Here is a 15,441-nt window from a genome sequence, read left to right as displayed (position 1 = left end):
GAGGCTGCCCAGCCCAGCCCAGCCCAGGCGGAGAGACAACAATGGGAAACTGACAAGCAGGAGGAGGAAGAAGCACCCCCTGGGCATTTGCAGGGCTTGCATGGAGCCTCCGGTGGGGTCTGGCCCCAGATCCACCTGCAGCAGGAGAGGGGTACCTGCTGCTGCTTGTGGGCAGGTGTGGCCCGGCTGGTCAGCCTCGCTGCCCATCTGCTGCCAGGCGTTGGCACCTGCGGGCATCATGACAGGTGGTCGCTGAACCCTGGACCCCCTCACCCTTCCTCCTGTGCAAGAGAATCGGGGGAGACGATGAGCGGGAGATGATGATGCTGGACAGCCAGGTAAGGGGGTGGGTGGCAACGCTGGGCACCCTCTGGTGTCGTGCGTGGCGCTTCTCGGGGTGCACGTGTGCCAGCGGGCGGTCTCTGCCCCTAGGAGGTTGAAACCAGGCAGGCCGAAGGACACGCGTGTGGGAGAGCTGTGGCTGCTGCTGTCATGGCATGACTGAGAGAGAGAGAGCGCCTGGAAATTGTCAGGCCTCTGTTCGGCAACAGAGAACCTGTTTGGCATTGCCCAAGTCCCAAGTTCAAACCCTGGCACTATCTCTCCAGTTAAGGCAGGGCAGGCAAACAAACGCCCTGCCTGTGGAGAGCTGTTGCCAGCCAAATCTTCTGGGGATATTCAAGGCAGCTGGATCAAACGTCTGACTCCAGAAGTGGCAGCTCCGGATTTAGTCTCGAACCAGGAGTTTGGGAGTTAGATCTGGTCCAAATCCCTGCTGGGCCACAAAGCTTCCCGGGTGACCTTGGACCAATCACTGTCTCTCAGCCTCACCTGCCTCACAGGGTCGTTGTGAGGGCAAAAGAAGGGGAAGAAATCGTATACACTGCCCTGTGCAGGATGTAAAAATGTGGCAAATTAAAAATTATATTATACTTTCAGAGGCACTGTAGTTAAAGGCAGAGAGCAGGGTAGAGAGAGAGAGAGAGAGAGAGAGGTGCTGCTGTCTTGCTTTGCTGGTGGGCTCGGAATCCTGACGGTGAGCTTGAAATTGTAATGTGAATGCTGGCGAGAGTGTTTCTGAGCATTTGCAGAGTGCTTCCTACTGACAGCCGATAGGTCTGGGCTGTAGGAAGGCGGTACTTTTCAGTTTAGTTTCAGCCTTCTCCCTCCCCATTTATCAGAAATACGCCACATGTGTGCGCTTGTAGCCTCGCATTGATCCCGCGCAGCACCTGGATGAACAAGACTGGTGGAGAGAGTTCTCTGAGCATGTGCTCTGCGTCCTTCCCTCCGGGCAGACCACCCACTTCATTCTGTGATCTAGGGCAGGTGTGAATTCTGGCACCTGGGTTTTTTGTTGTTGTTTGTTTTGTTTTTCCCCAAGTGAACCACATCAACCCACAAAATGTCAGGTTGAGAGGCTGTTTTGATGCACTGGTGGGTTTGTTAAATGGGCACCTTGGCCGCCGACACCAGACAGGCGGTGAGCTCAGAGTAGGCCTGTTCCAACCTGTGCGCCCACTTGGTGTTTTAATTCCCACCCCAAATGGTGCCAGCTGCGAAAACAGCCCCAAAGCGATCGGAGAAGACGTAGACACCCTCGGCTGAGGATGTGGGGAGGGCTAAGCTCATGGATCACGTGGACTTCTGTGCTGTCCAAAATTTATTGTCCCCAGTGTCTTTGGTGAAGGGGCACACTGCTGAAATTGTATGTTTCTGCTGTTGGTGAAGTATTCCACACTGCTGAAATACTGGTTTCTGGATCCAGGACTGCACCCATTCCTACATGTCTGTGCAATGAGGAGGGAGAGAGCAGCTCTCTGCACATGCCCAGAGACCCTCTTACCTCCATTCAGTGTTCCAAGGCATAACCACAGCAATGAAAAACAAGGTCTGGAGCTAAGTTTGGCCTGAACTTGAAGCCTTGCATGGCTTTCTAAAGAATTGCCCCATGGGGTCAGGTTTGGTCTGTTCGATCAGGCACCCGTCTCTCTCTCGAACCCGCCCAGCCAGGGGCTTTTAGGGAAGTCGACAAACCAGGCATGAAAACCTTCCCTTGTTGTTTACCTCTGCATCAGGTGTTCAGAGGTACATGGCTTTGGAACATGGAGTCTTAGCCGACAAGTGAGGAAGAGGGACTCCTTGCTACATGGAAAGGCTTTGGTTTTGAAAGGTTAACTGCTCTTTGTGACAGAATGGTCTGTATGTTTACATGATCTGAAAGATTGCTTGGGGAGACGGTCAGGATAATCTTTCATGTACTGACTCGTATGAAACATCTGGTGTTGGGGGGGGGGATCTGGTTTCATTGCACCGAATGTCTAGCCCAGGGCTGTCAAACATAAGGCCTGTGGGCCGTATGCGGCCCCCAGAATTATCTGTCCCCCGTTATAATTGGGCTCTCCCAGCGTGATAATTGGGCTCTCTTAAATCTTGCAAATCTGCTCAAGACGGGCACATTTTTTCTTTTTTTCATTTGCAGCCAATGAGTTTCTATGGGAGAACCAAGTACTCCTTTCTGGCCATTGCCCTGCTTAGTGATGTCACTTCTTGCTTTAATGATGTCACTCCTGGCCATCAGCAGGCACCGTGAATGCTAACTGTGGCCCTCTGTGTGACATGAGTTTGACATCCCTGGTCTAGCCCACCCTGCCCAGATGCAAGGAAGGGCACCAGGATGAGGTCTCTTGTTATCTGGTGTGCTCCCTGGGGCATTTGGTGGGTCGCTGTGAGGTCCAGGAAGCTGGACTAGATGGGCCTTTGGCCTGATTCAGTGGGGCTGTTCTTATGTTCTTATGCCCCTCTCCTCCACACTTCCGTTTTCTGCTCTCCCCTTTCCCAATCCAGAGAGAAGGTGATGGGGACAGGTTCCCCCCCCAACAAGCCACTACCTGAGGCCACAGCCTCAGTCGGCCGCCTAGAGAAGCCAGCCTTGCCTCTGCCACATGTGCGCTGTGGCCAGAAGGCAGGCCACTTGCGTGAATTGGAGCTAGTTTGGTCGCATGAATGTGTAGGCCCTTGCTGTGCTCAAGTTAACCAGCAGATGGAGCCACTTCCTTTGTTTTGTTTTGTTTTTATATAATTTTTTTAAACAATCCTTAAATGCAAAGAATGAAGGAAAGTCTTGTGACACGCAGTCATTGTGTGTGGGATATGCTTTTACGGGCCCTGTTGGGTCCTTGGGACACAAGATTGTGTTGTGCCTTCTCTGCGGTCGGTTACGCAGGTGGAGTTGTCAGGATTAGAGGCGATGCCTCTGGGATCCTGGGCTCCCTGGCTCTGCAAAAGAAAGAGGAAGAGAGCGGTGGGCTGCATTGTTGCTGTTTAATGTACTGCTTGGCAACAAAAAATAGTTCACAAAGTGCTGGTTTTGACCTTTAAAGCCCAGTGTTTCTCAAACTGTGGATCGTGACCCACTAGGTGGGTCATGAGCCAATTTCAGGTGGGCCCCCATTCATTTCAATATTTTATTTTTAACATACTAGGCTTGGTGCTACCCTGGTATGTGACTGCATTTGGGGAAATGTGACAGATCTGTGCTTTGAACAGGCTACTCGGTATGTCCTTTTAACAATGATAGTAAAGGGGACTGACTCCTGTGGGTAGGATTGCAGTCCGGTTAAAAAATTGTCCTGTCTGATGATGTCACTTCCAGTCATGACATCACACCCGGTGGGTCCTGGCAGATTCCCATTCTAAAAAGTGGGTCCCGGTGCTGAAAGTTTGAGAACCACTGTCCATTGGGACCAGGATATCTGAGAAACTGCCTTCTTCCATACAATCCGTCCCGTCCTCTCCGGTCATCGGAGAGGGCCCTCTTACGGGTGCTGCCACCGATGGAGGTGAGGGGATGGCAGCAAGGAGTAGGGCCTTCTCTGTAGTGGCACCAGTTTGATGGACTTCAGCCTACGGACCGCTCCTTCCTTAGAAGCTTTCTGGCAGGGCTTAGAGGCATTTCTTTGTACATCCACCTTCCAGGTGTAGGGCTTTTAATATGGGGGTTTTATCCTGTTTAGTGGGCTGCTTTTTCATAATTTTATTGTTTGCTTCTGGTTTTTTACTTCTACTCTGGACTCTTATGAATTTTTTAGGTTTTTTAATTTTTTAATTACATTTAAAAGTTTATATATATATTTTTTATTTTCAGAAGCCGCTTTGAGTCCCCGGCAGGGAGAGAAAGCAGGGTAAAAATCTTGTAAATAAATAAATGAACAATTGAGTAAATAAAACTGGTTTTGCATAGCAAAGGAAATCAATCAATTTCCTTTGTCCCCAATTTCCCTGTCCCCAAAGAGCTAACCATCTTAATAATAATAATAATAATAATAATAATAATAATAATAATAATAATAAAATAACTCTGAATAGACACTAGCAACAGCCACTGGAAAAGATACTACGCTGGGGTGAAAAGCTGTTAACAGTGGCTGTCTTCCTGCTAAATGTAAGAGGATTTTAAAAGGTACCTTTTTGCCTAGCTAGGAGGGATGGGAGACACTCTAGCCAACGGCTGGTCTGCCCTCCACATTTCCTTTTCATATCCAGGCTGATGGTGGATATTTGGGGCTTTGTTTGCTTGGGAAAGCCCTGCAAATATGCCCCCATTTCAAGCATCATTTTAGTCCCCCGTCTCTTCTTGAGCAAGGTTGAGACTCCTATTCAGGGGTGAGTGAGCCACTGTGGTCCCAGTATCTCTCTAACTATAGAGATAAGGAACTGATGGTTGAATCTGGTTCAAACCCATGAGGAACATAATGCAGTCCTCATGGCCATCTCCAGCAGGTTCTCGAGGTTGCCTGGGCACCAGCCTTTGCTCAGGAAGGACATTTGTCAAGGAACCAAATTGAGAAGAGCTTGGGCGATGGGGGTTCCCGCGCTCTACGAGGAAGTCTCGCTTCCTCCTTTGCATGGTATCCACTTCCCCATCCCACAAATCCAGAGAGTCCTTCTCTGTCATTTACAAGAAAATGGTTGGCAACCTTCACTCTCGAAAGACTATGGTGTAAGCTTACAGCATCCGGTGTTCCCAAGTGGTCTCCCATCCAAGTACTAACCAGGCCTGACCCTGCTTAGCTTCCATGATCAGACGAGAAACATATTTCAGATAGCATGCGTGCGTGTGTGTGTGTGAATGCCGCCAGCAAAACAAGAACACCCCTCCAGTGTCCACCACCAGCCCAAGCTGGCTTCCTCAAGCTTTCCTGCAGCAGTGACTGGTGGACAGCAGCTAGTGGCTCCTCCTAACTTTGTCGTTGTTCAATGGGAACATCTCCTGATGTGGGCAGGTGCCTCCTGGGGGGGCGGGCTCCCACTTGTACATAGCTCAGTGGTTGTATGCGCCTGTTGGCCGGCTCCAACCACCGCTGCTGGAAATTAGAGGAGAAGTTTAGGAGTTCATGTCGGGCCACCTGGACCCTCTTTTGACAGTACCTGGCCAACCACTGATATTTGCTCTCTCCTATGCTCGTCCCTGTCTCTATCCCCCTTCTCACTTTCCTCCTGAAAGATCTGTGTTGGCTGGGAAATTTGGGGCATGAAAGGTGGTGTCCATTTGGGTGCCGGATTTGACCCAGGAACCCTTTAGTTCCTCTCCCTGCAGTGACTCGTAAGAACATCAGAAGAGCCCCGCTGGATCAGGCCAAAGGCCCATCTGCTCCAGCTTCCTGTATCCCACTGTGGCCCACCAGATGCCTCTGGGAGCACACAAGACCATCCTGTTGCCACTCCCTTGCACCTGGCAATCTGAGGTAGCCTAAATTTCTAAAATCAGGAGGTTGCACATACCCATCATGGCTGGGGTGTTATCTCCCCACATCTGTCCAGAACCCCAAGGCCCATGGACGCAAGACAGGTGGATCTTTCTCTGGTCAGTTGGCAACCAAACTGCCCCCCCCCCCATGTGCTGATGATCTACAGCGGCTCCTGAAATTGCAGCCTGGCTTGCATTTTCTCATTGTAATCCCCCTTCCCCAAATTCCTCCTTTCTCCCCATTCCCTGTATTCCCCCCCCATATATATCGTCAGTTTAGCGACGTCGTGGGGGCTGCATAGCCCACCCTGTGGCCGTTGTCATGGCACTGGGGATGGCCAAGTGATCAGTATGGAAAGTGGGCTCTGGCATCGCTCTCCAGGGACTCTCTTGCTTGGCAGAGGCCGACACTCTTAGCGGGCCTCCCAGCTTCATTTCCATGGCGACAGAGAGAGGGATTTTGTATTTGGCAGCCATATTCTCCCCGGGAGTGCCAACGTGACAGAGCTGGAGGGGAGGGCTATGCACTGTGGTTTGGGTTGGCTTGGCGTGGAAGCTGGTGAAGCACACTGGCTTTAGAGGATGAGTTCCACATTGGGAACGCCACCCTTGGTGGCCTTGCAGGCTGTCGGTGGACAAGCCACCCCCATTGTGCAGATGGAGAAGACTAACAGCGCTCAACCATCGTAAGAACATCAGAAGCACCCCGCTAGATCAGGCCAAAGGAGGCCCATCTAGTCCAGCTTCCTGTCTGTCACAGTGACCCACCAGACGCTTCAGGGAGCGCCCAAGACAACAAGAGACCTGTATCTTGGTGCCCACTCCCTTGCAGCTGGCGTTCAGAGACAGCCCACGTCTAACACCAGGGGATTGCGCATACCCATTGGCTTGAAACCTGTGATGGACTTTTTCTTCATCCATCTGTCCAATCCCTTATTCAAGGCATCTAGGCTACCACCACACCCTGTGGCAAGGAGTTCCGCAGACTGGTTACACGCTGGCTAAAGGAATATTTTCTTTTGCTTGCTGTAACTCTCCTGACACTCAGTTTTAGTGGCTGTCCTCTACTTCTTGTATTGTGTGAGAGGGAAAAGAACATCCCTCTATCCACGCGATCCATCCCCTGCATCGTCTTATACATTATTATTATTATTTTATTATTTTATTAATTTATACCCTGCCTTTTTGCCCAGCGGGCACACAAGGCGGCTTACAAACACCTTAAAAATACATTAAAAAACAATTTACAATAATTAAAAAAATCTAAAAACAAACAAACCCCGTGGATTTTCATATAACAAGCAAGGACGCCAGCCAGCCTGTCAACAACTAAAAGCTTTTTGAAATAAAAAGGTCTTCAGTCCATGCCGAAACATTAGCAACGAGGGAGCAGTTCTCAGTTCTAAGGGGAGGGTATTCCACAGTTCGGGGGCCACCACCGAGAAGGCTCTCTTCCTGGCCGCCGCCCCTCTCACATCTCTTAGTGGCGGCACAGTCAAAAGGGCCCCCCCAGATGATCTAAGAGCACGGGCAGGACGTGCTCAATCACGTCCCCCCCAGGTGCCTTTTCTCGAGCCCCGAACACAGTCTCCTTTCCTTATGTGGATTCTGCTGGGGGCTACTGAACATCGTACTTTCCAGTTGCCAACTTCGCCTGAGGCTCTTGTCGGCCGCACTGTGCTGGCTGACCAGCATCGAGGCCCAGTTTTCAAGGAGCCGGCCTGGTCGAGCAGCCTCTCCAAATGACAGCCAGGCCTGCAGCATTCCTGCCATTTCAATGACCGAGCAGCTGAGCTCCTTCTGCGTGCAGCTCTGGGGCTGTGAGTGCATAGCGAGGCTGGCGCTCAAGCTCAAGAATCCAGGCAGAGCTCCAACAAGGGGCCCCGGCTTGGGAGAGGCATATTTTACAACAATCCCATTACCGAGGTCAGCAGAGGGTCTCCGCAGGGCTTGGCGGGCATCCCTTCAAGAAACAGGAAGTTCCCTGGGGATCATGACCTGCTTTAATCATCCAGTCCCCCCCCCTTCCCTGTTTTTTCCCCTCTCTACTTGCAGAGGAAATTGTGCAGGCCAATATCTGGTAAAGGGAGGGGTGTTCTTCGTGGGTCCCAAAAGGCACAAGCGAAAGAGTAACTTGGGGGAACTGAAATTTACAGTCTAAAGTCACATAAACAGTAATAAAGTTCAAAAGCAGTACATGATACCCACTGGATCAGGCCCATCTAGTCCAACTTCCTGTATCTCACATATGTTGGCAAACTTCAGTCTCGAAAGACTCTGGTATCGCGCTCTGGATGGTGGTTCTGGAACAGCATCTAGTGTGGCTGAAAAGGCCAATTCGGGAGTGACAATCCCTTCCACACCGGGAGCAAGTGCAGTCTGTCCCTGGTCTGTCTCCCTGGCTATGGGCCTTCCTTCTTTGCCTCTTTGCCTCAGCCTGTTGGCCAAGTGTCTCTTCAAACTGGGAAAGGCCATGCTGCACAGCCTGCCTCCAAGCGGGCCGCTCAGAGGCCAGGGTTTCCCACCTGTTGAGGTCCACTCCTAAGGCCTTCAGATCCCTCTTGCAGATGTCCTTGTATCGCAGCTGTGGTCTACCTGTAGGGCGCTTTCCTTGCACGAGTTCTCCATAGAGGAGATCCTTTGGGATCCAGCCATCATCCATTCTCACAACATGACTGAGCATGTATCTCACAGTGGCCCACCAAATGCCCCAGGGAGCTAGGTGGCCAAAAAGCTAGGTGGCCAAAAGGACAGATGGATAGCCATAGAGTTGCAAGCGACCCACAAGGTCATCTAGTCCAACACCTGGCTGTCACAGGGAAAGAGCCCTGCTGGATTGGACCCAAGGCCCCTGTAGCCCAGCGTCCTTTCCCACAGTGGGCCCACCAGTTGCGTTCGATTCCAGAGCCGATTGAGGAGGGTTGCCTTTTTTCTCCGCCCAGATGTGGGAATTCCTGGGTGGAATATTTGTAATTTTTATTAAGCGGCTCTCCAGCTATTTGTACAGGAGAGCGGGGCTGCTTGGTTTGCTTTAAGCTTGGAAGGAATTTGCCTTGCGGAGAGTTTTAGCGGGAGGTGCCGGGTGACGTTGGCCGCCTGCAATTTTGTCTAGGTAAACACAGACAGGTTGCTGGGTTTCCCAGCTCCTCCCTTGGCTGACTCTGCACCCTGGGGTCACGGGGAGGGACATGTTAAGGTTGCTTCATCTAGGTGAGGCCGCCATGCGCAGCGCCAGAACAGGCGAGGAAGCCTCCTTACTCATTTGTTTTGGACGGAGAGTCAGCATGAGGAATGTGAGCCCGTTTCCTCGAGGGTGGAAAAGCTTCTTGGCCGGGGCCACCACAATCCCGCTGAAAAGACGGTTTTGCTCACACCATGCCCCCTTTTGGAGACGCATCTTGGTGGGACAGGAGGGTCCTCTTTCGGTGATGTTCTCGAGGAGGTGCCCAGGCCGGAAAAAGGTCAGGTCTGCGACTGTGCCGCACGGGAGAGTTTGGGAGTTCTGAGGCTTTGGCTTGGATTCGAGGGCTTGGGTGTGAATTCTGGCATGGTCTGGATTTTTGCTTATGGCTGATTCTTGCGGCTTGCCCGAACCTGAAAGTAGAAGCATGATGCTTTTCTTATGAGCCAGCATTTGCCCTACTGCCTGGAAAATCCCTGAAACCAGGAATTTTTGACCGGTGTTGTGCGGCACATTGGTGCGCCACGGCCAACAGGTGTGCCATGAGAGCTTGGGGAAGAGCCATTTATTAGTACGGCTGTTGGGGATGTGAGACCCCCTCACTGGCAAGCATGGTGTGCCATATCAGTTATCCAAAAATGGATGGTGCGCATTGACAATCTTAGCGCTCAGTATGCTGTTAGAAAGGTTGGAAACCGCGGCCTCAAACCTTCCCTTTCTATCATATCGGCTATAATAACCCATTGGGTGGATTATTACCAGGCAGGAGGGTAGAAATTTTATTGATCTAGTGATGCGACACCATTGGTGTACATGGTATTTTCCATAGAGTTCAATGGGGGGGGCGTCTCTGCCTCAAAGAGCTTACAGTCTATAAATTGACACAAAGGAGGTGACAGAGGGAGGAAAGAGGGAGACATGGTAAACGGGTAGGGGGTTAGTGTGTGTGATTGTTCCAGTTGCATCTGCTGAATTTACAGTGCAGTCCCTTGGGCGCAGGTCTTTTGTTCAATGGGATCAACTCTCTGGGGAAGGAATTTGACTCCCCACCTACAATCCAAAGTGGAGTAGTTCAGAATTCTCCCGCTTAGCTTTGTGGAATGGGGTAGAGTGAATCTCAGATAACTTCACAGGGATCTGGAATAATCCCTGGAGGATCAGGGGCCTATCTATAGCCTTGAGGGCTTCGTGCCCCCTTCTAGATTCAGTAGCTTCTGAAGACCAGTTTGCAGGAGAGCAGTGGTGGGAGAGAAGGATGTTCCTCTGTCCTGCCTATGGGCTTCTCGGAGGTGGGTGCCATGGGTGAAAGAATGCTGGACTAGTTGGACATTGGGCCCGATCCAGTATGAGTCTTCTGTATTCATAATATTTAGGTGTGCCCCTGATCCTTGATGCCATTGGTTGAAATTACCAGGCCACCACTTAATTGGCAATGGTTATGTAGAGGGTTCCCTGGCCTCCAAGTGCTGGCAGGTGGTAGAGTCTTAATGTGGTCCTCCTGACAACTTCCTCCGCTGTTGTCCTACTACCTCCTTCTCCGCTTTTCCTCCTTTAGAACCTGTTGCCGCCACCTCTGCCATCCTTCTGCTATTGGCTCCAGCTCAGTTCGGATGGCGGGAACTGACAAGGAAGTGTGCAGGAGAAACAGGAAGGGCAGAGGGGAGGTGGCGGGAGGGTGGCAGGGAAGGCAGTTGGACACCACCAAGAGCACACGCACCAAAGGACTCCCCATCCAGAAGTCCTGGCCTGGCCCTTTTGTGGTTTCCATGCGCTTGTGGCACATAAGAATAAAGCTGCCTTGCTTAATGGCTTGAATCAGTCGAGGAATCGACTCAAAACCTGCAGGGCCCATAATCAGAGGTGTTCAGTCAGCTGCTGTGCCCTCATTTTGTGCCTGCTGACGGCTCCAGCTCCATTTGTTTTGGGGGGAGGGATTACCTTTCGGTCCCCTTGCACACGCAGGGGCTGTCTCCGCTCGCGTGTGGTGAGCACGGCGTCGCCACATGTGGTCGTCTCCATGGAGACAGAACATTGGACCTCCTTGGCGGATGGAGGGGTGGCTGTGCAAGTCCACTCCCCCTCCTCCCCGAAGTTCTTTTCCATTCGGCGTTAAACCAGCATCATCAATCTGAGATCTGCGGGAGATTTGGGGGGCTTGATGCGCCAACCCCATAGACAATGGTGGAGCCTGGGAGATAAGCCACTCCGCCAAGTGCTTAATCGTGCGGCTGCTTCCATCCTGGAGAAAACTAATTATTTTTTCCCCCACCCTCTTTATTGCTCATTATCTATTTGCTTTGCATTGCTAATTGATGCTTGGATACCTATGAAGAGGCCAGGGGTGATTTGTGTCTGTCTCAATGACGGATTTGTTGCTGCGCATGTCTTTTTTTTTCCCCCCCCTGGATTTCACATCAAGGGTTAGGGACACTCTGGTGGCTTTGAGGGGAATAGCAGATCTGGCTGGCTCACCACCACCACCGAGGAGAGGGGAAATCCACACCGAAAGAAAAATCATGTAGAAGTTGTTTGCAGACCAATTAAATGTGAATGGCCTTCCTAACTGAAAATCATGTGTTTGGCCTCTAGTGGTAGGGAGTTCCATAGCTAACCACCACCGCCAGAACCAGGGGAAGCCCACTAAAATGGAGTGTTGGGAGAATTAGAGCAGACAAAACATTTCTTTAATCAGAGTGTAATCTTTGGAATTACACTTTGGAATCTTTCCCGTGGGAGCTGGGGATAAGAATAGGCCCTCAGTTTGGCTGTACTTGTCGTAAGAGGCGACTAAACAGCCACCGGGTAGATGGGACTCGATAGCCTGGGAAGGCAGCTCATCTGAGAGAAGGAAAACTCTGATCCCAAACCTCTTCTGCCTTGTGGCTACATCCGGTTATGGAAGAGGCTTCAGGAGTCAACCTCAAGGCAAAATCCGGAGCCGGAGTCCCTGAGGCAGTTCATGGCTGAACACAGTCACGTTCTGGCAACTCCTGCAACGCCGCTGGAACCAACCGTATTGGCCTCTGCCTTTCCATTGGACCATTTCAGCGACGTGGAGAGGGGGGATTTGCTGCATGGGAAACAGTCTATCCTCCATATCTACTTTACCCAGGCTTCGCACACTGGAGAGGACACTCTGTTCCAGAACCACCATTCAGAGCGTGACACCATAGTCTTCCGAGACTGAAGGATGCCAACAATGTGAATGAATGAAGGTCTTGCAATAGCTCAAGGCCTATAAAAGGCCTTGCACAAAGCAAGGCTGGCCTTTCCTTTGCTGCCGCTACTGTGTCACAGACGTGAAACAGCAAGCAGTGGAGGAAGCCCTCATCCCACAGCTCATGCGAGAGGTCAAACAGTCGCCCTCACGCTGAGAGAACCCTATTCAGAGCGCGATACCATAGTCTTCCGAGACTGAAAGATGCCAACAAGGAATCTTTGGAACTCCTTGCCACAGGACGTGGTGGAGGAGGCACCTGGCCTAGATGCCTTCAGGATTGGACAAATTTCTACCTGTGACCTTAAATCTGTGTTAGCTTATTCCCATGTTATGTTCTCCTTAAAATGGTCGCACTGGCAGAGATGTCTGAAAAGGGGTGCCAGCAGGAAGTTTTCCAAGTCACCAGTCATTCCACTTTGGGGCCTGACGGGTATATCTCAGGCTGCCAAACCTCAAAAGGACTCCACAGATTAATAACTTGTGGGGTAAAGAAATATTTTCTTTTGTCCCTTCTAACTCTGCCAATACTCAATTTTAACTCAATTCAGGCAAGAGAAACCAAGTGGGTCAATAACATTTATTGGGTCCTGGTTAGCTTCTTGTTCTGTCTGAGCCACCCTTGGAGAGAGGATGTTTAAGGCTCTAGACAATGCGGAGAGTGAAGATCTCCCCAAAACAGCCCTTGGTGTTTGTTTTTTTTGGGGGGGGGGGGCGGGAGGTTTCGTTTCATGATCCCTTGCTTTGAAAAGCTTTTGAAGCTGGCTTCCTCCGACGCAGCCTGGGCTTGGCGGAAAAACTACCTGTGGATTAAAATAACACCGTTGGCGTCGGAACACAGAGACCGCTATGTCCTGTGTTTAAACGTGTGCGCGGCAGCTATGAAGGTTCCGTGATAGGATCATTGGGGAAGGGATCAAAAATGAAAACTGCCCGGGTTACTTGCAAAGCAAAGGCATGGCCACATTTAATAAGAACATAAGAGTCCCGCTGGATCAGGCCATAGGCCCATCTAGTCCAGCTTCCTGTATCCCACAGTGGCCCCCCAGAGGCCTTAGGGAGCACACAAGGGAGACCTGCATCCTGGTGCCACTTCCTTGTTCCTGGCATTCTGAGGTAGCCTGGCTCGGTCATGTTGTGAGAATGGATGATGGCCGGATCCCAAAGGATCTCCTCTATGGAGAACTACAAGGACATCTGCAAGAGGGATCTGAAGGCCTTAGGAGTGGACCTCAACAAGTGGGAAACCCTGGCCTCTGAGCGGCCCGCTTGGAGGCAGGCTGTGCAGCATGGCCTTTCCCAGTTTGAAGAGACACTTGGCCAACAGACTGAGGCAAAGAGGCAAAGAAGGAAGGCTCGTAGCCAGGGAGACAGACCAGGGACAGACTGCACTTGCTCCCAGTGTGAAAGGGATTGTCACTCCCGAATCGGCCTTTTCAGCCACGCTAGACGCTGTTCCAGAACCACCTTTCAGAGCGCGATACCATAGTCTCTCGAGACTGAAGGTTGCCAACACACTACTTCTAACACCAGGAGGTTGCACAGACCCATGAAGGCTTGTCACATGTGATGGTCTTTTCCTCCACCAATGCCCTTTGAAAGGCATCTAAGTCACGGCTGCATCCTGTGGCAAGGAGTTCTGCAGACGGATGACACGCTGGGTACAGAGATATTCTCTTAGAGAGTGGTGTGCCACTGTGAGATACAGGAAGCTGGACTAGATGGGCCTTTGGCCTGATCCAGTGGGGCTAATGTTCTTAGGAGTTCAGCAGTGCCTTAGAAAGCATTGTCTGGTGATGCCTATACTGAGATGCTTTTCAAAGATGGTCGGTTTTGACGCGGAGGGGAATGTGTCCTGCCCCCCTTGAGGGCTGAGTACCCCATCTTCGGTGCCCCCCAACGGAGGCCAGCATATGCCACTCTTGGCCAGGCTGATTTCGCAATCCTGTGTGCCGCCAGTCTTGCCTGCCTGGTTTGGGATTCTCCAGCGCCTGCCAAGGATGAATAATTCAGGCTTCCCCTGAGCCCTGGGGAGGTGAGGGCGTGGGCCTCTTGAAACAATGAAGGGACGGGCTGCTGCGGAGAGGGAAGGCGAGGGAATCCGGGCTGCGCTGGCGGCCTGCATCGCCCACCCCTTCCCTTAGCCTGCCTGCAACAGAGCACTGCAGGGAAATCCGTGGCTGGGCTGCTGCAGCCCTTCGTTGACAGCCAGCCCAGGGCAGAACCTGTTGTGCCCGTCTATGGAGAGTGCGCCAGGCATCTTGATGAGGCCGGAGAGCTGCTTGCACCAGGGACTGGCATCAGGTGGGGCGTGAGAGAGGAAGCATCTTGAGGTGTGAGCGCCAGCCAGGGTGTTACACCGTTGTGTCACTGCCACTGTCTGGATACGGAAAACCTCTGCCGGCGCCTCCTGTTTGATTTGGCAGGGGAAAGGACCCCTGAGTGCATTGCTCGCGGCGCAGAGGAGCATCTCCCGGCACGATGCTCTAGGCACGCCACTTGGAGCAGGGAAGCAGCTCGGTGTTCAGCTTGCAAGGGTGGACTTGACAGGAGGACGCTGGGGGGGGGGAGAGTCGGGGAGGCTCCCCCTCCTCTCTCCGGCTGGAAGATGGAGGCCAAGCCTTTGTTCGACATGCAGAAGGCGCTCGTGCAGCCCTTTCAGATGTGCATGCTGGACATCCCGCTCAGTGTGCAGGATGACGATGTGAGTACCCTTGGCCTGGTGCATGTGGACCAGCTCTGGTGGGTCGAGGCTGCAGTGGGGGGCAGGGATTGCGGTTTGGGCTGGCAGGGAATCCTCACGCACTCAGAGCCCTGCCAGCCTTTGTCCGATTGTGGGAAGTTTGGGGGACGGACGGACGGACACCGGTTTGTCTCCATTGACTGAAAAATGCTCCAGCGTGCCATGAGTGGTAAACCCAAACAGTACCACCACTACTCATGTGTGCTGGTTTAAAGGGGGCACACTCCTTTGGGAAGTTTTCTCTTGCGCGCTGAAATGTACAGGAGGTGCCCCGAGGAGTGTGCGCCTCCTGTTAATTTCGGCCAGGCTTGCACATGAACTGTGGCCCTGTTCCCAGCTTTGCTGCCTTTCCTAGCCACCTTGAAAGTGGCAGCGTTGCCTAGTGATACAGCCATTTAATGGAGCCACCTCCAAGGGCCGGCGTGGGTCGGAGCGGGCACACGTTGTTCGTCCACTTTGCAGTGCCGCCGTGCAGGGGGGGATGTGGCTTTGCTCTCATGCGTAGCACCAGGGTAGGGAAAGGTTTGTCGGAGAGTTGGCTGCATCTGTGG

At 52.1% G+C, this 15,441-nt stretch overlaps 1 protein-coding gene across 1 annotated transcript in view; it reads left to right on the top strand.

Moving 5' to 3' along the window:
* Nucleotides 1–243: 243 nt before the first annotated feature.
* RALGDS (ral guanine nucleotide dissociation stimulator) overlaps nucleotides 244–15,441 on the top strand; it is a 71,121-nt gene continuing 55,923 nt past the window's right edge. Inside the window, exon 1 of the mRNA XM_066610693.1 lies at nucleotides 244–338. Coding sequence (XP_066466790.1) covers nucleotides 318–338 — 21 coding nt within the window. The 5' untranslated portion in view covers nucleotides 244–317. The remainder of the gene's footprint in view (nucleotides 339–15,441) is intronic.

The sequence above is a fragment of the Tiliqua scincoides genome, chromosome 16, assembly GCF_035046505.1.
Source record: "Tiliqua scincoides isolate rTilSci1 chromosome 16, rTilSci1.hap2, whole genome shotgun sequence".
Taxonomy (NCBI): Eukaryota; Metazoa; Chordata; class Lepidosauria; order Squamata; family Scincidae; genus Tiliqua; species Tiliqua scincoides.
The sequence above is the reverse complement of the archived record's forward strand: the minus strand, read 5'-3'. Positions and strand labels throughout refer to the sequence as shown.